The 23,760-nt window shown below is 35.5% G+C and overlaps 1 protein-coding gene and 1 long non-coding RNA gene across 2 annotated transcripts; both read right to left on the bottom strand.

Annotated features, from left to right (window-relative positions):
• Nucleotides 1–1,752: 1,752 nt before the first annotated feature.
• LOC141639444 (uncharacterized) lies at nt 1,753–2,728 on the bottom strand. The gene has a single exon (XM_074448571.1). The coding sequence runs from the start codon at nt 2,707–2,709 to the stop codon at nt 2,086–2,088; it is 624 nt and encodes a 207-aa protein (XP_074304672.1). The 5' UTR covers nt 2,710–2,728; the 3' UTR covers nt 1,753–2,085.
• Nucleotides 2,729–13,139: 10,411 nt separating this feature from the next.
• Nucleotides 13,140–18,892, bottom strand: LOC141639445 (uncharacterized). The gene is made up of 5 exons (XR_012542529.1): nt 18,732–18,892; nt 18,044–18,104; nt 15,877–16,074; nt 15,648–15,726; nt 13,140–13,392 (listed from the first exon to the last, which is right to left on the bottom strand). It is a non-coding gene; the product is annotated as an uncharacterized LOC141639445 (long non-coding RNA).
• Between the last annotated feature and the right edge of the window lie 4,868 nt (nt 18,893–23,760).

The raw sequence follows: 23,760 nt of genomic DNA, 5'->3' as shown, positions 1-23,760 counted from the left end.
TTTGTATTATTGTTTAGAGACTACTAATTTTATTGGAATTTAGTATGGATTTGATTTTACGAGAAGGTATATAAAGAGTAAAACACTCTCTTAATTAATTGTAAATAATCGAGGAAAACTTTTGCTATAGGAGATCTAACATTGCTCTAAACACACTAAACATAGATAATTATGATACTCGTTGCTTTACTTAAAACCATTTAGTTTTACGTAGTTGTTATAGGTTAAAATAATTTGCAAAATTCGTAAAGGTCTGTCTAAGTTATTAAGGACGATTCATTTGGTGAGCTATACTATATTTATGGAGATAATGTTTTATATTTAATTAAAATCAGTGATACCTATAACAATAATGGAAAAACTAATTACATACTCTTAACATGTTACTTGATGTTTTACAACTGAATTAATAACTACTAAATGACAAAAACTCCTATGCAAAAGCACTAAGAGTTCATTGATCAACTATACCAACCACGAACTTTTGTTTATCAATGATTTAAACATAATTGAACTTTTTTTTTATCAACTATAGAATATATTTATACAGATGACCTTACTGAGAGCCCGTGCATCGCACGGGCTTTTCAACTAGTTAATATATAATTTTATGATGATAATAATTAATATCATAAGTGTGCATGTTTATACTAATTAATTATTTTATTTTAAGGAAATTGACCATCTTCTAGTATTTTATAAATATTGAGGAAAATTACCAAACATCTTTTTTTTAGTCTCCTTGAATTGACCATCTTAATTCTTAATTAATTATTTTATTTTAAGGAAATTGACCATGTTTTAGTCTCTCACAAATGTTTAGGAAATTTACCAAGCTTCTATATAATTTAATTTTAACCCGGCCAAACTATATAATATTTGCATTGAGATTCCTTAATCGGGTCCATCACACGGTGCTATTGATTTAAAACTATATAGTATTATTAAATTGTATACCTTTCTTTAATTACATTGAATTCCCTTGGTTTCTGGATTTAATATATAGTATTGATACTAGTATAGATCCCGCGCGAATGCGCGGTTTTGTAGATAGGTATATTAGATAAAATAATAATTATACTAATATTATTTAACTCCATTTGACATTTTATTATACAATTTACTATTAGTGATGTTTTGTATTAAGAGGTATAAAGAAATGGTTCAACACTTCTAATCCGTATAAGATTTTTGGTTTCTTGAAACAACTTAGTTAACTTTGTTTAAAAAAATATTATTATTATAGCATTATACGAATTTATATCCACCAAAAGCGTAATATAACTGTTAATTAATGTCTTTAATAATACAATCAATAAGATGTGTGTTGCAATATGGAGTATAATACTTGTGTTAAATAAAAAAATTCAACGAAATTTAAATGTTTCACAAAGTATTAAGCAAAGATAGATAATAAGTTAAAGTGTAAGGAAAAAAATAGGCTTGAATTATAAATTTACTAAACTAAACAGTTAGGCCCAATTGTAGATATGACATAATTTAAGCCCAATTATAGAGTAGTTTTCATTTAGGCGGGAAAATATTGGAGGTTTCTTATTCTTTTAGTTTAAGGGGATTGGGTGAGCCGAAAGAAATAATAAGGTCCCCTATCCCCGGCCTCCTTTTCCCCCTTGAACTCCGTACTTGAAAAAAAAAATATTGACACTATAATTACGTCTCTTTAAGTGCGTGCATAAGCAAAGGTACATGGAGACACGAAGTAGGAGATCAAGGTAAGAAAACATTATATCAGAATCACACGAATGATCTTTCTTTTTCTCTTTTTTTTGTGACAATTGTGAAAAACATGCTGGATAGTACTGGACACATTTTAACTTTCCACTTTCACAATGCAAGGACATACATTAACACTGTCACACACCTACTAGGCTTTATTTAGTACACATACATACAAGTAATAGACTCTTTATATCGACTGAGATTCTATTCGTAACTATATTAAGCACGCATGCTGGCATGCATATTGTCTTTTCAACAAATGCAACAACGTACGTGCATGGGGAATTAGTGACAGACAATAACTTAATATTACATTTCAACATTTTAACTTTCATTAAAACCAAATTAATTATTACCACCCCCATAACCTCCTCCATACCCACCACCCTCACCATGTCCATATCCACTTCCATCACCTCTAGCGCCACCGCCCCCACCGCCGCCTCCACCTCCTCCACCGCCACCACCACCACCACGTCTCGGCCCACGTCCTGAACCTGATCCAGCTCTAGACCCAGCATAAGAGCCAGCTTCAGAGCCTGCATCACCACCACCTGAGCCCGAACTTGAGCTAGACGACGAAGAAGAGCTTGAGCTCGAACTAGATGATCCAGATCCAGATCCAGCACCGGCACCAGATCCCGACCCGCTTCCTCCTAAGCCTAAACCCAGGCCTAATCCCAGCCCGACTCCTACACCACCTAGGTCTATACCTAAGTCCTTCCTTGCAAGCCTAGACTCAGTTAATAAAGCCGAACTTGCAACAAGTAGGGCAATTAACAATGCAACCGATTTCAAACGAGCCATATTTTTTCTTCTGCTTTTGATCTTGTTTTCTTTTGTTTCAAAATAAGGTAAGTTATTTGATTTGATTGTGTGAGGAAAATGGTGAAGGTTGAGACGGTATTTATACTTGTTTGTGACAAATGAGGAATCAAAATAACTTAAAAACGTGTGGCTAATAATCATGCAAATATGTTAGGAACTTGTATTTGCACCGATTATATGAAAGTGGAGTGGGTAATCGTGGTATTTTTTTTGGTGCACTATAATTTTTTTGTCTAAATGGTATTATGAGTTATGACATGTACAGATGTTGAGGCCACTATGATTCCATCTGACTTCCACTTGCAAAATTTGTGGTAGTGGTCTAACCGGCCAATTTTTTACTATTTATTTTTCTTTTTCAATCCTCTATTCATCTCAGTCGTCAATAATTTATATTTATTTTATTTTTTTTTTATAAAATAAAGTAAATTTAATCATTTACTGAGATAGATTCGGAGTAAATTTCTTTGTCTAAGATGAAAAAATATAAACTATTCCAATAAGTTAGAAATAGGATTGTAGCTCACAACCTCAAGTCTTTAACCTAATTCTCCAAATATAAAAAGATGGTAGAGGGCCAAGATAGCCTCGGTGAAATAGACATATTTGTGAAGATAATGGGTATCATCTCCATGTGTAATGGATAGAGTCACCAACGATTATCGATATAACTATTTTTTTTTATCAATTCTCCTCTCTCAAATTCTAATAACCCAATCTAATCTGAGGTTAAATTGATAAATGGTAGGAATATTATTTATTGTAACCTGATTATAACTTATCTGAGATAAGTTATGATCCAATGTTGATTCAACTCGATCAATAACCCAATTAACTAATTAGCTTAATAATGCTCAATAAAAGATCAAAATGACATTCATTTTAACTGTTCTAATTTAAAAGTAAATTAAATATAGATAACAATGTTTTAAGATATTATCAATCCATATACTTGAATACACAAGATAAAATATATAGGTTAATAATCTGTCCTAGTAAAGTGGTAGTGATCCATGATTGATAAGAGCTTAAGCAATGGTTGTTTTGATTGTGATTTTGCTTTTTCTTTTGTAATTCGTACTTGCACAATTGACTTTTTTTTATACGAAAATAGCGTAGATTAAATTACTAAAAAGAATCCATTACATCACGGGGCGGATCGGGGGAAAGTGGGTACTAGCCATAACAAAGTCTAAAGTACAAATTTTGATTACAAACGAAGGAGCATGCACCCAATTAAAATTACCATTAAAAAAGCTAGTATATTTCATGGAGAATTTAGTAATTCAGTCCAAATCGTGGGTACATGCGTTGCCACAAGTTTTCTCTACATTTAGTTAGTTGTGAGATCCATTACGCCGGTAACAACTAACTAGCTAGATTACTTCGGTTCAAGCAAAACTTGATAGTTCGTCAGGTCGAACGTCTACCATTATAACCTATACTCGTTGACTCGTTGATATGATGAGAGTTGTGGACCTTGTAGTTCCGTGAATTATGTTCATAATGCGCATGCACATACTTTCTGTGCATTCACATTTAGCCGAATTGTGAAGGAATGGTTCACACTTAAAGTACATTAGCATGAATCTTATTAGTACAGGGCTTTTTCCAAATAAAAAGGTTTATCTTACGTAAGGCCGACTTTGATATTAGGGTTGGCGTACTTATCTACCAAAACAAGTGACAATGACGGTCTACTTGATGGAGGGGTTAGAGACAATACACTTATTTACCTAAGGCTGTAAACGAGCCAAGTTGAGATCGAGATCGGATGGGCTCGGGCCTCGGGTTTGGATCAAAGCTTGTCGAGCCTAAAAAATTGAAACTCGAGCTCGACTCGATTTCGAATCCAGCGCATGTTGTCATTATATTATTTTCACCTTATGACCTTTTGAACTTAATTAAATATAAATATTTTTAAAACAAATAAGATTATAAAATAATAATAAAAATTATATAGTAAAATACCTATAAAAGTAAATAACATATGACTTGAAATAAAATTAACAAACAAAGCGTCTTGTTTGTGACGGACACTATCTATCTGTTACAAATCGAAGACGGATAGTCTTTTCTCTCACAATAAGGCAAGTGAGAGGGCAAGTGGGAGGAAATTGAACACCCCATGAATAGTGTCATTTGCATATTGTGAGAGGTCACTATCCGTCTTCGAACATGACGGATAATGTCGTCTTCACTCTTCAGTGAGAATTTGTCTAAAATTAATACTCCCTCCTATTACCGATAATTGTCACATTGTTGAAATGGCACAAGAATTAAGAAAGTGAGTGAATAGACGGAAATGAACGATGAAAAGTATTAATATAGGATGGGTTAAGGGTGGGTTGAGTTGTAAATAATGAAAAGTAACAAGGGTAGTATAGTCATTATGTAAGAAAAAGCATTACCAAAAACGGACAATGGGACAGTTATGTGAATAGACGAAAATGAACAATGGGACAGTTATCAGGAATAGGAGGGAGTATTACACTAAGAACTACTCCCTCCATACCACACCAATGGTAACATTGACTTTTTCACACTTGTCGAGACATATTTTGCAAAGTGAATATCTTTAGTTACACATTATTAAAAATTATAAAAAATTGATATTCTTATAGCATTCATGACGATAAATCAAATAAAATCTCACATGACTATATTTTTTCTTATAAATTAAAAATAATATCCAAAATTCCCTACGACCATGAATAGTGTCAAGATGCTCAATGTTACCATTGGTGTGGTGTGGAGGGAGTATATAAAAATTATAAACGAGATTCATAGCTAGCCGTTTTGAGCTTGGGCTCGGCTCCAATATAGCTGATGTGAACATTATTTGCGCACATTTAGTCCCCTAATTGAGCCTATTTTGCATACTAATATAGCATTTCATGACCATTTTATCCGTCAAAACCTTCCTATTTGCTTTTCTATCGCATTTCATATGTTTTGTAGAAAAGGAGATAATAAGGCGGAAATTCCCGTCTTTCGTGCATATTTGAAAGCTTATTGATGATATTAGATGGACTAGTATGAAGAGGAGGCAAGAATGATGACCAAAGACGTAGGAATAAAGTGTATATAGAAGGATCAAAGGGTTAAAAGTAAGAATGACGAGAGGGAAGGCATTACAAGAAGAAATCGCTCGAAAACCGAACCAAGGGTTGCTCCTTTGGCTCTGAAAATATGCTAGATGGAACGGCGTCGAAAAAACAAGTGATCTAGGCTTTTGAATCACTCCAATAGGAGTCCGGATGAGAAAATGACGTCCGTTTTACAATCCGAGCTCAAACAAAGAAGCTGTTCGCCAAGACGCCCGTCTTCCCCACAAGACGCTCGTCTTCTGGCTGGGAAAAACAAGAAAATTCACTGGAAGACAATCCGCCCGTATTCTCAGGAATCCGCCCGTCTTCTTAGAAGACGCCCGTCTTCCCCCAAAGACGCCCGGGCAGAATCTCCAGAATCCGTCCGTCTTCTCTCAAAGACGCCCGGGCCTAGACCACCGAATCCGCCCGTCCCATGCCTAAGACGCACGGATTCCAAGGCAGTCAAAATTCGTTTCTTCAAGCTTCAAGAAATATGCCCATCCTTCCAAAAATACCGGCGTTTCCCTGCTCTAAACTCAAAAGTGTAATTATTAATTTAGCCTTAGTTAACCTAGTGAATCCCCACTATATATACCCCATTTGTAATAATCAAATCATCAAGTTTTTAGGCTAGAAAAATCCTTCCTTAGATTAGATTAGGAGTAGATTAGAATAGATTACTCTTTAATCTTTCCACAAATCTCACATTAATCTCTCCCTAATTATTGTTCAAGTTTATTATTCAAGTTTGTTACTTTTGAGTAATTGAAGATTATTGGGTTATTATCGGAGGATTGACAACCCTTCATCAATCAATCAAGTTTCTTCTATTATTCTTTGCTTTATTATTTGGATCATCTCAAGTTTGGTATAATTCCTTTACCCTTTAATCTTAATTGTTCATTTCTTCATTCTATTATCATGTTTATACTTGTTGTGATGTTTGACACCATTAATGACATGTTTCCCATGATAATGAGTGAGTAGTCTTTTAGCTAGGATTAGTGGGTAATTAGGGGAAACCAACATGGGATTGATTCATGCTTAATCTAATATGTTCACATGATTAAATTGCTTGCTTGTTGTGATGTCAATTTTATGCACATGTTATGTTTGATGAAATGCTAAGCCTATGAATCCTTGCATTTACAACCATCTCTTATCTACTCAACTTGACTTGTAAGATATAAACCAACTCGAGTCTTGTTAGACCATGCATAGAAGTTGAATAGGAGGAAAGTAAGTCGACTTGTAGGTGTTGTACAATCTAATCGATTCGACTCCGGGACCCAACCCTTCCTATGAACCGTAAGACATAAACCAACTCGGTTCCTCCACAACACTAATTGCTTGCATATAATTGTAAACATGTTTGTATGATCAAAACCATGAATCTCCTATGACCCCATGATATCCTACCATTTTTAATCATTTGTTTACATCCTTCCTTTTATTGCTTGTTTTACCTTATTGTTTGCATTAGTCTTGACACAACTACAAACCCAAACAAATTGTGACATTAGCATAAATTGAGATAGATAGACTTAGAACCCAAAGCACACCGTCCCATGGATCGACCTCGACTTACCGCTAACTAGTTGTTTGTTGAGTAATATAAATGTGTTTGATTGGATGAGTGACGACATCACCCGGATCAAAATGGCGCGCCGCTTGGGGATGGTGTTATGTGATTAAGTTCTTACTTGTTTGTCTATTTTAATTGTGCTTTCACCTTGTGGAACTTGTTCCTCAAGGATTGTTCTTACCATTTTTGTGTAGTTTCTATGCTTGTAGTTGTTTCCTTGTCTTAGCTATGATGTCCCAAGACTTAGTACATGGAGTATGTGGTGGATCTTTTGAGTATGACTATGGGTATGGGGAGTTTGAGGAGCAAGTCAAGACAAACCTACCTTACACCGCATACAATGAAAATCCTAACTACTACCTCAACTTTCCCCACCAAAATCACCACATCCAATACCCACAACAACCAACCACCCAAAACTCACTTTACAACCAATTCCAAATGCCACAATACAACCACTTTCACACCTACCCACAACAAGAAGATGAACACATTCAAAATGTGATTCTCCAAATGATGGGAGATCAACAAAACTTCTTCAAACAATTGCTAGAAGAGAGCCAAAGAAGGGACATTGTTCTTCAAGGCATTGTTACTCATGGTGAGGAGTTGGAAATTCAAATTGCCCAAATAAAAGAAACCCAACTAACTACCCCTCACCACTCTTTAGACATTGAGCATGAATGTGAGTTTGAAGGAGTTACCTTTGATGAGAAGTGGGAAGAGCCAATCTCCTTGAGCTCTTGTGAGTATGAAAGTGTGGTATTTGATGATGAAGATATGAGGTTGAGTAAGCCAAATACTCTTAACCTTTGTGAGTATGAGGGTGTATCATTTGATGTGAACATTGAGGTGTTAGAGAAAGATTTAATGAAGAGGAGTGAAGCCCCTATTTATGATTCATATGGAGAAAGCGATGATGATGCATCTATGGGAAGAAGATGATGAGGGAAATATGGACTCAAATGATGAATGGAGTTATGGGATTAGCTTTCTTGAGGAACCCATCCTTGAGAAGTTTGAAGATTGCTTCGATGAAGAGGAGGAATGCCTTCATGAGAACCTTTTCACACCCGCTATGGAGCCCATGATAGTTGGAGATGACATTATGGACCTTCTCACGAAAGTCAAATCATCATACAAGAATTACTTAGTGGGGAAGCTCAAAGAAAAGGTTAAGAAGGAGTCTATATGTGGAAATTTGGCATCCACTATCCCAACTCCTAAGACATCCCATCATCAATGCCACGAAAGTTCGCCTTCCATCCTCGGAGAATTGACTAATCCAAGCATTTGCGTCATAAACTTTGGAAGAAATAGGAGCAACCGGAAAACCCCCTACGACAAGAATCTCAAGTTTGCTAGTTTTAAGAGCCGGGAAGGCCATCATGACAAAGCAAAGGAGATGGGGAAGGAGTTCAAAGGGAGGTCCCTCATGGATTGGCCCTACTCAATTTTGCAATGGTTCAAGACTTATTCATGCTTACTTGAGGACCATTCACAAGCTTTTGACCAACCTTTAAGAGCATTAAGCTCCATGGATACAGAAATTTGCCATAGTTTGGTGGAGTCCTACCTCAAACCACCATTTGTAAGATACCCTTTCCCTCGACCTTGCATATACATTTAGCTTGCATTTATATTAGTTAGTTCATATAGTATAGTTGCATTGTAATATATCTCATATGATTCATGTAGATAGTTGCATATAGACTAGAATTCATGCATAGTTACTAATGGCCAAACCTATTCATTTCTACACTAGAAATAGTGTTTAAATCGGTTTGGGGAGGTTTGATCATAGGTGAACATAGTCTACTAGAAATCATGCATCATCTAGTATAGTTTAGATTGAATTCATTTGTTATATATGTCATATAGAATTGCATTTAGTTAGAGCATGCATTCATTCATACCATATCATTGCATTTGTACTTCAATTTCCATAAAATCAAAAATTCAAAAACATGTATTTCTTTTTCATTCCTACTCCTACATGTACATTGAGGACAATGTCCAAAATAAAGTGGGGGATAGGAATTTATATTCCAAAATACATAAAAATTGAAAAATTTCGAAAAATCACAGAAATATGTCTTTTAATTTCATAAAACAAAAATCCATAAAAATTTGAAAATTTCAAAAACCAAAAACATGTTCTTTAATTTAGTAGTGTAGAATTGTATATACTTGTGTTTTTGTTCCCTTCTCACGTAGATACAACACTACATTTGAGGCATTAGCAAGGGAAAATGAAGACCGCTTGGTATGATCGTTCTAATCTCTATTTCCCTTCCATTTCTTTTTCATTATATGAGGAGGATGAGCTGACATGTCGAGGAGGATGTGGTGTATTTTGTTGTTGCGGTTTGTGTATCTATGTGTTGTTAGGAGTTGCATTTAGTTTATATGTCATACTAGTTGGTAGAATCATTTGCATTAGGATGTATATATGTTAGTTGCATCATGGCATGTAGTTGCATGTTAGAAAATTTTGCGAAACCGTATACTTGGGAAGCTTGACAAGTGTATATAGGCCCTAATAGATGCTTTTTCTTCTTAAGACTTTTCTTTTTAGAATACTTGTAAAACACCCTAGGATGTGTCATGCTAGTATCCTTTGACCCATGGATTAAGGCCTAGTCAAGAGTACCTTGTGGTGTGATAACTCCTTGGCTACCGTTTATTCCAAGGTGACCCTTGAAACCATGCATCCATCATCCATGTTCTACCACATTTTTGTCATAAAAGGGAATGGGCACAAAAAGAAATCAATTTGAGTTCAAAGAAATGAAAAGTGAAAGAAAGTTTGCAAAAAAATGCATCAAATGAAAAGAGGAGCAAAAATAGAACTCCTAACGCTTCAAATATAAGGCACCCTCACTACATATGGGGTGACTTTGAAAATGTTCAAAAATAAAATGCAAAAAGTTGAAAGTTGTCAAGTGTTGAAAAACCAAAAATCAAAATAAATGGCAAAAGAAAATGTTCTCAAATGTTATATGCCAAAAGAAATTGGGGGGAAAAATAAAAACAAAAGCAAACTCCCAAAATGAAACTCAAATATCTATTGATCCCTTTATCCATCGTATCCATTTTTGTGCACGGTAGAGAGGGGACGACCCTTCTTCTTGTCTAGGCAAGAGGGGGAATTCCGCGATCCTCCAGTGTTTCTAACACCATAGGGAGTCTACTCTTGACAAAAGCATTTAACGATTGAGGACAAAGGTACCCTAACTTGACACAACTTGGAGGTGATTTATTGGTATCCTTCTAGGCTTAGTAGTTTGAAGAAATTGCATCTATGAAGGAGTGTGTACCCTTGAATTGCTTCCCTTGTAGATAATTTCCGCCACATAGATGAGGAAAGTGGCTATTCTTTTGTAGATGCATCCATTACTTGTTTTGTGTGCTTTAATGTTTGGATGTGTCGCCATTTTGGCAAGACCCACCTTGCCTTGCAAGAAGGCATCCTACCTCATGGTTGTCTTGTTGCGAGTTGAAGGGCGGAGTGAGACCCGCTAATTGTCTCATATCGGTTATATTATTAGGATAGTTTAAATAAAGGTCTAGTTTTAGACACCTCTTTACTCGGGACGAGTAAAGGTTCGGTTTGGGGATATTTGATGTGAACATTATTTGCGCACATTTAGTCCCCTAATTGAGCATATTTTGCATACTAATATAGCATTTCATGGCCATTTTATCCGTCAAAACCTTCCTATTTGCTTTTCTATCGCATTTCATATGTTTTGTAGAAAAGGAGATAATAAGGCGGAAATTCCCGTCTTTCGTGCATATTTGGAAGCTTATTGATGATATTAGATGGACTAGTATGAAGACGAGGCAAGAATGATGACCAAAGACGTAGAAATAAAGTGTATATAGAAGGATCAAAGGGTTAAAAGTAAGAATGACGAGAGGGAAGGCATTACAAGAAGAAATTGCTCGAAAACCGAACCAAGAGTTGCTCCTTTGGCTCTGAAAATATCCTATATGGAACGGCGTCGAAAAAACAAGTGATCTAGGCTTTTGAATCACTCCAATAGGAGTCCGGATGAGAAAATGGAGTCCAATTTACAATCCGAGCTCAAACAAAGAAGCTGTTCGCCAAGACGCCCGTCTTCCCCTCAAGACGCCCGTCTTCCCCAAGACGCCCGTCTTCTCCACAAGTCGCCCATCTTCTGGCTGGGAAAAACAAGAAAATTCACTGGAAGAGAATCCGCCCGTCTTCTCAGGAATCCGCCCGTCTTCTCAGAAGACGCCCGTCTTCCCCCAAAGACGCCCGGGCACAATCTCCAGAATCCGCCCGTCTTCTCTCAAAGACGCCCGGGCCCAGACCACCGAATCCGCCCGTCCCATGCCTAAGACACACGGATTCCAAGGGAGTCAAAATTCGTTTCTTCAAGCTTCAAGAAAGATGCCCATCCTTCCAAAAATACCGGCGTTTCCCTGTTCTAAACTCAAAAGTGTAATTACTAATTTAGCCTTAGTTAACCTAGTGAATCCCCACTATATATACCCCATTTGTAATAATCAAATCATCAAGTTTTTAGGCTAGAAAAATCCTTCCTTATATTAGATTAGGAGTAGATTAGAATAGATTACTCTTTAATCTTTCCACAAATCTCACATTAATCTCTCCTTAATTATTGTTCAAGTTTATTATTCAAGTTTGTTACTTTTGGGTAATTGAAGATTATTGGGTTATTATTGGAGGATTGACAACCCTTCATCAATCAATCAAGTTTCTTCTATTATTCTTTGCTTTATTATTTGGATCACCTCAAGTTTGGTATAATTCTTTTACCCTTTAATCTTAATTGTTCATTTCTTCATTCTATTATCATGTTTATACTTGTTATGATGTTTGACACCATTAATGACATGTTTCCCATGATAATGAGTGAGTAGTCTTTTAGCTAGGATTAATGGGTAATGAGGGGAAACCAACATGAGATTGATTCATGCTTAATCTAATATGTTCACATGATTAAATTGCTTGCTTGTTGTGATGTCAACTTTATGCACATGTTATGTTTGATGAAATGCTAAGCCTATGAATCCTTGCATTTTCAACCATCTCTTATCTACTCAACTTGACTTGTAAGATATAAACCAACTCGAGTCTTGTTAGACCATGCATAGAAGTTGAATAGGAGGAAAGTAAGTCGACTTGTAGGTGTTGTACAATCTAATCGATTCGGCTCCGGGACCCAACCCTTCCTATGAACCGTAAGACATAAACCACCTTGGTTCCCCCACAACACTAATTGCTTGCATATAATTGTAAACATGTTTGTATGATCAAAACCATGAATCCCCTATGACCCCATGATATCCTCCTATTTTTAGTCATTTGTTTACATCCTTCCTTTTATTGCTTGTTTTACCTTATTGTTTGCATTACTCTAGACACAACTACAAACCCAAACAAATTGTGACTCTAGCATAAATTGAGATAGATAGACTTAGAACCCAAAGCACACCGTCCCATGGATCGACCTCGACTTACCGCTAACTAGTTGTTTGTTGAGTAATATAAATGTGTTTGATTGGATGAGTGACGACATCACCCGGATCAATAGCCAAGCGAGCTTTGACCGAGCATGAGTCAAACTTTGACCGACTTGATTTGAGGACTCACCGAGCCGACTCAGATAATTTATATCCATGCCTTTACCGTTATTTATCAATTACTAGTTGTTGTACGACGCGCTTCGCGCGCCCTACCCCAAGATAGTTAAACTAACGTAATTTTATCTTTGATCGTATTGAGGTCATGAAAGTCACTACAAGAAACATGCAATATTGAGGTTCCTTTTTAAGTAATGCATGAGTAAAAGCACATAAAAGCCCACGATTTTTTATTATGGTTTGAAAAAAAACTAACATTTTGACATTCAATATCAACAACCTTAGGCCACATGCCCCAATTCCAGTCCGAGATCTTATTTGAATTACATCAAAAGTTGTCCTGTAATAATATGTTATAGCTACATTACAAACCAATTAAACATTCAACTAAAAGATGTGAAATTTGATCGCAATTTTGCAGCCTCCATCCTGGAATCTCTTTCCCCCATTTTCTTCATGGCTTCTACATCAACTTTGGCATCCTCGTCTCTCTTATGTACTACAGGTAACCTGCAACATACTTGGCCACTTTGATATTTTAGTTACATATCATTATATCAATAAGGCCCTGTTCTTCTAGACTTAAAGTCACTTAATATAAGTTCACTTCGATCCTATAAGTTCGATTCGATTCGATCCTATAAGTTCGATTCGATTCTATAAGTTCGATTCATTCAGATCCTATAAGTTCGATTCGATTCGAGATCTTATAAGTTCATTCGATCCTATAAGTTCGATTCATTCGATTCGAGATCATATACCTCACTTAATTTAAGTTCGATTCGAGATCCTATAAGTTAAGTTAAGTTCGATTCGATCCTATAAGTTCGATTCGATCCTATAAGTTCGATTCGATTCGATCCTATAAGTTCAGTTCATTTCAGATCCAATAAGTTCAGTTCAGATCCTATAAGTTCAGTTCAGTTCAGTTCAGATCCTATAAGTTTAGTTCAGTTCAGATCAGATAAGTTTCAGTCCAAAAGAACAGGGCCTAACCCCAAGTCAATACAATTGATGTGAAACTCTCAAGAGCACTTAACTAACATGCCGTCGGGATTTCACAACATCTCAATAATCTCAAGTCTTTCCCTTTACTTCAGTTAATACTTTTCGCTCACGTCATGACAGAACACCATTTCAATCAAATACTAATCTTAACCGAACAAAATTAGTTTCCAAAGAGGAAAAATCCACCAAAAGAACTCAAGTCAAAAAAATCAGCTAGAAAGGGAGTACCTTTGGACATTAATGGTACGTATCATTTGAAACCGCCTAGGTGTCCCACAGGTTACTCATGTCATTTTTGTTTACTAATGGCATGAATCTGTCAAACTGGAAGTAACTATACGGAATTAACATAAACCATGCCTCGAGACGAAATAGACCAGCTTAAAGTCGAATGAAAGATCTCATTAAAAGGTAAAAACACACCTGTACAAAATAGTCACTATATAGGATCGTTTGCTAGAAAGCGAATTTTCCCATCTCATAAAATAAATACTGAATTCTATGACGATGACAATCGCTAGAACTTAAAAAGCAAATAAATACTTTGTCGTAATGTTTGTGTTTTTCAAAACGTATAAATAGGGCGAGACAAAAAATCAAACAATCTCATTTAAAAATCTAATTGAAAGCCTGACTTACTCCATTTTCAACTCGTTTCCCCTTCCTTCTTCCTCTTAAAAATGAATCCAAAAAAGCTCTTAAAATTGATGGGTTGAGAAAGACTCACTCCAAGAGACTCAAACCACCCCGAAAAAAAAAAACTTGGAAAATAAAATAAAACCCACACCATTTTTCACGCTATATATGTATTGTACAAACAACGCATAACTGATCCTGCAAACTACTTTCACTAAGATGAATCTCAGAAGCTCAAAATCAGTTGCCTAAATTGTAATTTTTAATATCTTGTGCCAAAGACACTCTTAAATTTGGAGTCTGTGGTAGATGGCTTGGTCTGGTTACTAGTCATAAGGACTAAGCCTAGCCCAGACTATTCCTACATTTAGTGTAAAATATCATCAGCAGTTAATGAACACAATCCGATTATCTGAATTATGCATAATTACCATTAATAGGCTACCAATAAAATCAAACCTAACAAAACGTAAATTAAAAAAATTCTAAATAACTTTTTTTGCGAGTCTCATGTCCCTCACACCCTCTCCCCCCCCCCCCCCCCCCAACCACCATCCTTCCCTTCCCCTCTTGTTTGATCGATACCTCCCTCCCTCCCTGCCTCCCTCCCTCCCTCATTCCATCTCCTATTCTTCCCTCATCCCATTGGTAGCCCAATGCACTGGTTATGCACTCAGCTTGCCTTACACTCTCTCCTTCCTCTCCCTCCTGTTTTACGTTGATCAATATGCCATCCTTTCTTTCTCCGTGTCACTTGTTTTCCATTGAGCTCCCCCTTATAGCTTCTTTCTTTTTCTCTCCATCCCTCCCCCTCTCCCTCTCCTTCTTCCTTCAACTTGTCATGCCTCATCCCTTTCCTCTCAGTCGAAATGGTGGTTATACTGAGAACCTCCCCACCCCTGCATTCATCCTACAGTCCCAAGCATACCGTCTATATTCACATACATAGTCTACTCTCAGTCTCCCACAGTCCCAAGTATTTATTTACCTTTTCTTTATCAGGGCTATTTCAACGAAATGTAAATTAATGATTGGTGGGGAGGGAGTAATATTCTCTGTTAAGTTCAGTGAAGTACCAAATTACTACAATATTTGCAAAAAAAAAAAACAAAGTTGCGCACCTTTTGAGTCATATCTACCCGGAATCTGATCTCTATCTTGGATTGCGTCCCGAGAACTCTTATTAGCAGGGGAATAAAACTGCACAGAACGACTGCGATGATCACGATTGTCGGGTTCAGAATATCAATTTAGTGGCTGACTCGAAGACTTTATATTACTGGGTGATGTAAATAAAAAACGAAGAGAGTAAATAAACCACTAATGCATAATAAAAAGTCTGGCTCAAACCTTAGCTTTTTAGGCTTTTAGAGGTCATTCTCACAACTCCTTTTTACGGCATCCACCCCTTACTTCTTTGCATCTTTCCTCAATATTCCAAAGAATATACTTTGTTATCTCGAGTCCAGGGGCCATCAATCCCAATCCCAAGGTTTAAGCATCTTCTTGATTCAAGTGATCTCGACCCAACATGTACTCGCAAGGTGTCTGTAACAGAAAGGTGTAAATTAAGCCAAAGAAATAAATTACTTTCCTAGATCACAGCTTCATAAAAGTACAAATGGCTAGCAAGCAAATTCTTGATTCCTAACAAATCTTGGCAAGCAAACTGCTCTACCAAGTGGCATACTCGGCTATTTTTATTAAAAACATGTGGCTTTAAACGAGGTGTTTAGAGTATCATATCATGTCCAAGTGTCGACTGTCAGGTCTATGGGTGGTACGTGAGGGAATAAGAAAAGTCAAACTTATAGCCTTTTATTCTTAATCGTAATAAACCATAGTTCATCAAATAAAGCTCAAAGTTTCACACCCCCAAAAAAAAACTTATAGGCTACAGCTCATGGCAGCATTCAAATTGTACTTCCACCCAGGTAAGTAATTCGTCATCCAAATTCAGTAAGAACCTAGTTCGCACTAAAGAACAAGTAAAGTGTCAATTTCAAATTCAACCCACAAAGTCCTCTTACTAATCAGCACCAAAATCTTTTTTAACTTGTCAATTTATTTCCATATCAAACTGGCTAATTTTAGGAGTATCATGATTAACCATTAAAGCGTCAATCTTTCCAATCCAGTTCCATCAAAGCGTCAGCACCCTAAAACCTACAATATCTTACATGAATTAGTTCATCAATGAACTCTAATTCAACTTAACACTCATGGCAATAGCCAAAACCCTCATTCTTATCACCTTAAAATTTCACATGTCCTTAACAGCTCCGTCACTACATCAAGACGATCAAGTATATTATGACCCAGATGAGTCGGTTGCTCCGTGTATATACTTTAGGTAAGATCAACCCAACTAATTGTATATCAAATTGAACATTGATCAGCACCAAAATACACCTAAGCATCAATCTTTGTGAGCTAGATCATCCGAATATCAGATTACTCTATTTAATCCAACTAATTCTTCATTTTTAAAAATTACATTATCTCAATATTTGTTCTCATCAAAAATTAATTGATCTAATTTTACTCCGCACACCACAACTAACACAATTCATAACTAATGTCAAAGACTTAAAGGGCAAAACTCATTTTGACATCAATATTCATCTCATCTCAACACAAAAACTTCAAATTTAATTAAATTTAGCTTAATTCTCACAAAAATTATATTCAAGATCATTCATCAAACCACAACTAAACCAGTTCAAAACTAATGTCAAATTGCCAAAGGTTCCAGAAACCCATCTTCACAATGACATATTCTCACCAATTTGCCTCATCTCAACCAAGATATACTTCAATTTGAACCCAAATCTAATCGAATTAACTTAATCTTTCAAAGATACCATGAATCTCCTCGCCAATTTCTGCTAACCTCGGCTGAGATATACTCGAAAGAAGATCAATAATAACATCCCCATTAGGTTTAATGCACGCATTCCTCATGTCTTTGACATCTTTAGCCTCTCCTCCTGAAACCCATAATACCCATAACCAATTATGATTGAACTCCATGTGCCCCATGTCTGGTGTAAACACACCCTCAAATGCCTTCCTTGAATCATTTAGAAAATCCATTTTGGAGTAAGCAGTTACAACGGCATTGCCACAAATCTAATCCTTATCTAAACCAACAACTATCACCCTACCATGATTCATTTTAATTCCTTTACATAATCATCCTCCAAGTACTCCACAAAACATAAACAAAAATGGCGTCATCAGGCCTTAATACTGATTTAGCTAATTGGTTAAAAAGATTGAGCGCATTGCCAAAGTCATAAACTTTAGCAAAAGCTCATATAATGAGGTTGGTACTTCTTAAGGAACTTTCAACAAACAGTTGGTGGGCAAGGTAGCATAATATATACTGATTTAAACAAGTAAAATTTACGGTGAATATTCGGGAACCACGGACCTAAGATTGTAAATATCAATCGAAAATCCTTTAAGCAAAGTGTCGTTTGTAAATATCAATAGAAAATCATTTAACCACGACCTAAGAACAAGAGCCACCCATCATCCACTCACCGTGGGGGGGATGTCCAATTCCTTTGGATCTGAAAAGGAGGAAAACAAAGCCACAAAAACTTTAATTAAATTAGTGTCAAACAAAAATAACACCATAAAAACAAAAGTAAAAGGGAAGAAGCATTCATAAATGTGAAGAAGGAGATTATATCTGATTGGAAAAAGAGGAGCATCACCCTAGACAATCAACGAAACCACCTACTTACCACTGTAATAAAATAATAAAATCAATTGAACTCTTGGTTCATCATTCGAAGCATAATTCGACTAGCTATAATCATAACCAATCTACATAATCGACCAAAACCTATTAACAAATGAACTTAATAAAAAGACAATCGACCAAAACCTTATCTCAGTATTTTCAGTGGAAGCACCAAATCTGAATTAAAAACTACTACAAAACCAAAATCAAATTAACCATCACAAAAAACAACGAAAAGAATAAAAACATAATTCAAATAGAGTTTTAAACCTTTAGAACAAGATGAGCGATGTTGGGGCTTTTAGGAATATGACCTTGTTCATCGAAGGTCACACACATCTCATCTACCATAGCTTTTCCCCAACACTAACATCTCAACTACACATATCTAAATTCATAAATTTCACATGGAAGCCATTAAAATTAACAAGAACAGATTAAAAAGGAAGACCTTAATTCAAAGCAGGAGGCAAAGGTGCGGAAAGAGATCAGATAATGGAGAGGAAAGATAAGGGCATGAGAGAAGCTGAAGCTTTAGGATGATCAAGTGTTTTGGGAGGTAGAGAGAGACTGATAGAGAGGAAACAAATAATTGAAGGACTTAGGTTTATCAAAACGGTGAGTTCTGATTAGTAAATTGCTAAAGTTGCGTGCATCATTACTGTTCATTATGAACAGTAAGTTTACTTACCCCCATTTTAGTAAAGGGTATAGAAGATTTTTTGAAACACAAAAATGGTAATTTAAGCTTTTTACCTTGTTTAATCATGAGATTAGATTCCTTATATTTAATTGGAGTGATTAGGCCTAGCTTGAGTCACGGCGACAATGACACGACCCGAAAATACGACACAAACTCGACATGAAATTAACGGGTTCGGGATGAAGCTTAATGGCCCATTTGGGTAAGTGGGTGACACAATTTCTTGATCCTCCGTCACATATATGTATTTATACTTTCTAAAAATTAACACGACACGAACCTCTGACGCGACACTAGGGTGTATTTGGGTCACTCCACAAATGCATGAGATACAGGTTTGGAATGAGTCAAACTATACCATGTGCTTGTGTGGCAAAAATATGAGTTTCATAAGTAGCAGGTGAGTATGAGATTGATATCAAAGGGTAACACCCCTAATTTATGTATATTATTTATTTATCATTTTTTTCCATATTTTATTTCGGGGAAAATATATTTCTCTTGTTTAATTGGCTAATTATTCTCCCTTGGGTTACACGTGTGGTATAGGCCTTTTGGCTTAATTAACTCTTAACTCCTGTTACCCACTTCTATAAATAAGAGTTGAAGTTAAACCGTTACTTCTTTTTCTCATATTATTGTTCAGAAAACCGTACACCTATTTCTTGCTCTCTTTCTCCCTTGTGCCGTTCGAGTTTCTTGCCTACGAATTCGTGCCGCCTTTTCATCTCCCTCTCTTCATCGTTTTCAAGCCTAGGTCGATCCTACACTTTGGATCAATCAATCTTCTTCATAAGTTTCGTGTATAAGGCATTTAATTTAATAGTTTTATATCGTTAGTATATTAATTCGATTCGTTCTCTCCTTTGGCACGTGTGATAAGTCATTAAAGGCGTGGAGGTTGCCAAAGAAGATTGACAATAATATGATATCTGGATTTATTTGCTAAAAAGGTAACTAGGTGTTCTCTTGTAATTGTGTTTATGCCAATTGATGTGATCAATATGATTTAAGGATTGTTTTTAAAGATTCGTGCCATTTTGGATGATTTATTGTCTTAAATACTGTGTTTTGCATGTTTAGATATAATTTAATGTCTTATTTGCATACGTACTATTGTCAATGTGTTATTCTTGGCGTCGTTGTGTGCAACTAGGGTTCACGAGTGAAATCCTAGTGGCAAAGCGTAACTTGCGGGCCGGAAGAAGGCCCAGGGTTATGGCTAAAATCGCTATAACCTTGAATTATGAATCAAGGTTATGGCTGGAACTAGTACAACCTTGAGGAACGTGTTAAAGTTGAGGTACGTTTTAAAGTTATAGTTGAAGCTAGTATAATCTTGAAATTATGAGTCAAGGTTAGGACTAAAACTAGTACAACCCTGAGTTACACGGTAAGGTTATAGTCGAAGTTGGTATAACCTTGAGTTAGGAGTCAAGGTTATAGCTGAAGCTAATGTAACATTGAATCATGCATTAGGATTATTTGTTGAGGTTTTAGCCGAGGTCAATGTAACCTCACACCCATTCTAGTTCATTAATACTTGCTTCACATATTGCTTTGTGTTCAGTTATAACAATCCTATGATTTCAAATGTCATTGGTTAATCTCTTGTTTGATAAGTATGATAGTCCGTGATACTATGAAATTGTGCTTAATTGAGTTGCTGAGTTTATAAATTGAGCAAATGTGAATATTATTTGTATCGAGTGGTTTTGTGAAGCGGTTGGAATAGTATGTGCGAACTTCGGGACGAATTCTTTTAAGGGGAAAATACTATAATACCCCGTAAAAATTATATATATTATTTATAATTAATTCGTAATTTTTATATCGTATATGAGTTATTAAGTATATTTATGAGTTGGGAGTTGGTACTAAGTATGTTTTGGAGTATGGCCATGTGGGGGCTCGGGTAGGCCGAGTAACTCGAGTAAACATCAGGTTTCTTAAGTTACTTATTTTCGACTCAGAGTATATAATTCTCCCCTAATAACCTACACAAACCCTTTTGTCATTCTAATAACAAAATAAGACAAAACCCTAGAGAAAAAAAGGAGAGAGAGAGAGAGAGAGAGAGAGAGAGAGAGTGGGGCAATGGTGTGGTTTTCGAGGCGAAATTGAGACGGTTTTCACGAAACTCCATCATGCTAATCCATAGGTATAATTCTATAATATCTTAATATAATTAGAGAGTCGTGTATCATCATCATCAACTAATATTAGTATGATTAGAATTGTTACAGTAATTTACAGATTCGTTAGGTTTCCTTGTTCGATTATTTTTGTTGTCTTAGAGTTTTTGGTTTCAAAAAGTTTATGAAGAGACTATGATTTATTCCAAGTATAGTCTAATGTCTGTCATATTTAGTAGCAAAATTCGATACGGTTTGTACTGGGTGATTTATTTATGAACTTGTCGCCGAAAAGTCCACGAATCTGATTGTATTGTGGAAAATGGTTTCAAATTCTAAATTAGATGTCGATTGAGTACGAGGTATTTTCCATACATCATCGTTCAAGAGTCTATATGATATTGGGATTTGAAATTTCCCAAAAATGATGTTTTAAACCCGTTTTATGAACCTTTACTTTTTGTGCAACGGATTCTGTAAGCTTTTGAAAATCAGTCTAGAAACCCTTGATAAGTTTGGAATTTTGGAAAAATACTTTGTATAAGAGTTGGAGTTAAGAGTCATGGGGTTCTAACCCAATTGGCCTTGCATCGATTGGATTTTTTTGGAATTAGTTACGCATTTTATAATGAGTATGTCCGGTTATGAAAAATCAGGAAATAAAAGTCAAGTTTGTTCTTTAAGTTGAGATTCCTATTAAATCATGATGAGTCTAGGTGATAAGACGGGTTAGTACGGTATAGGAGTGTCGATTTATGTGAGTATTCGTGAGATTTGTGGAGTTTTAATGGCGTAATTGTATAGATTTTCATTCTACAATATTTATTGTATTTGGGATTAATAAAGTGGAATTATGGGTTAGTTGAGTAATTTCCATCTTTTGGGCTTAAACAAAGAAACAAAATATTAGAAGATCATGGGAATTGAAGCCCAAATACCTAATCGATGAACAAGAAGAAAATGATCAAAGAAACAAATGGATAACTAAGGGGATATAAGCACATGGTATGTTGGATAATGGTCCCAACATGTATTATAGGAGTTGAAGTCCACAACAGTAAAGGAGAGAGGACGGACGAAGCAAGTTGACAACGGACTTTTGCGACCCGCGTAGGATTACGAGCGACCCACAGATGTTTCCGTGACAAGAAGTCAAAGCTGCATATTAGTTTGTCGTATATTTCCTAATTTTAGAATATATTATTATTATTATTATTATTATTATTATTATTATTATTATTATTATTATTATTATTATTATTATTAGGTTAAGTAATAAGTATCTAGCTTTTGATAATTCATATTATCATTCAAGCTTTGTATTGGGGAGACTATTATCAAGAACCCTAATTTATTATTATAGATCTATTATGAGGAACTAATTCCTTCTTCTTGGTTCATGACATTGAAGCACTTATTATTTAGTTGTGAGTTTGAAAGTTCTAATCTTTTCTTGACTATTGTTAATTGCTTCGCTCTCTATCTTATGAATGTTGTCTTATGATTTCTAGGTGCGCAACTAGTTGTCTAATTCATCGTTTTATTGTTATTAGAGTTAATTGAATAAGATTTATTGATTACTCTATATTTGTAACAACTAGGGATTAATATCGAACGAGATTCGTTAATATTGATACTTAGAAGCGATTAACATATATCTAAAGTACAACTGGATTGTATGTACTATTTATCCCTTGTCGAATTATCTATTCATATTGCTGCGATTAGATTAAACCTTGAACTGGATTGCTAAGGTTGTTTAATAATTAGGGCTAGTTAAGAACATGATACGTTTTAATTAGCTAATCTTAAGGAGAATTGGAATATCATCATTCACGATAAGGTAGTCAAGATAAATAATTAGAACCGTCTTACAATTATTAGTTGGTATTAAGTTGCGGATTTGTACTTGACCCAAGACCTTTAAATCTCTAAATTTGCTCATCTTTATTATTTTCTTAGTATTAGTTCTCTAGTTAATCAAGCAATTCAAATCCCCCCTAAACTGGTTACTTTACTCTACATTATCGTACACTTTAATTGACTTAGTCCTTCCTTGTGGGTTCGACCCTTACTTTTTCTATATTACTGTTTTAGTAGTTTAGTAAATAAGAGATTATAAATTTACGTTTGATAGGCATACGATTTTTAGCCTGTCAAAATTTGGCGTCGTTGCCGGGGAAGGCAATAGTTAATTTTTGTGTATTAATGTAGAGAGTTTTAGTTAGTCAGTTTCGTGTTAGATTACTTGATTGATAGATGACTACTAAATATTTTCCCCAATATGAGTATGAACTGTTTTATAAATATTTCAATAGACTCCATGAATATGTTATTAGATGTCGTCATCCTTATCAAACATGCGAGCATTGTCATGTAATTTATAATGGTTTGAATAAGGAGACTCTTGGTCATGTGAATTCTTTGAGTGGGGGAAATTTCATTAATGTGTTGAAATATGAGGAAAAGTGGGAACTTTTTCAATATTTGGCTCATGACACTGAAGAATGGGAGTGATACAATTCACTTCCTATACAACCCTAGCCCCTCTATTCTGGTACTTTGAATTATCAGGATAACTCACCTATTTCTACTGAAGACATGATACGTGCTTTAATGGCTGATGTGAATTCTTCTTGTGC

Source organism: Silene latifolia, unplaced genomic scaffold (genome assembly GCF_048544455.1).
Source record: "Silene latifolia isolate original U9 population unplaced genomic scaffold, ASM4854445v1 scaffold_395, whole genome shotgun sequence".
NCBI classification, from domain to species: Eukaryota; Viridiplantae; Streptophyta; class Magnoliopsida; order Caryophyllales; family Caryophyllaceae; genus Silene; species Silene latifolia.
This window is presented reverse-complemented; position numbering and strand designations above follow the sequence as displayed.

Bases quoted from the DNA above. Each gene is read 5' to 3' on its own strand.
- LOC141639444 (XM_074448571.1), bottom strand. From the start codon at position 2,709: ATGATTATTAGCCACACGTTTTTAAGTTATTTTGATTCCTCATTTGTC.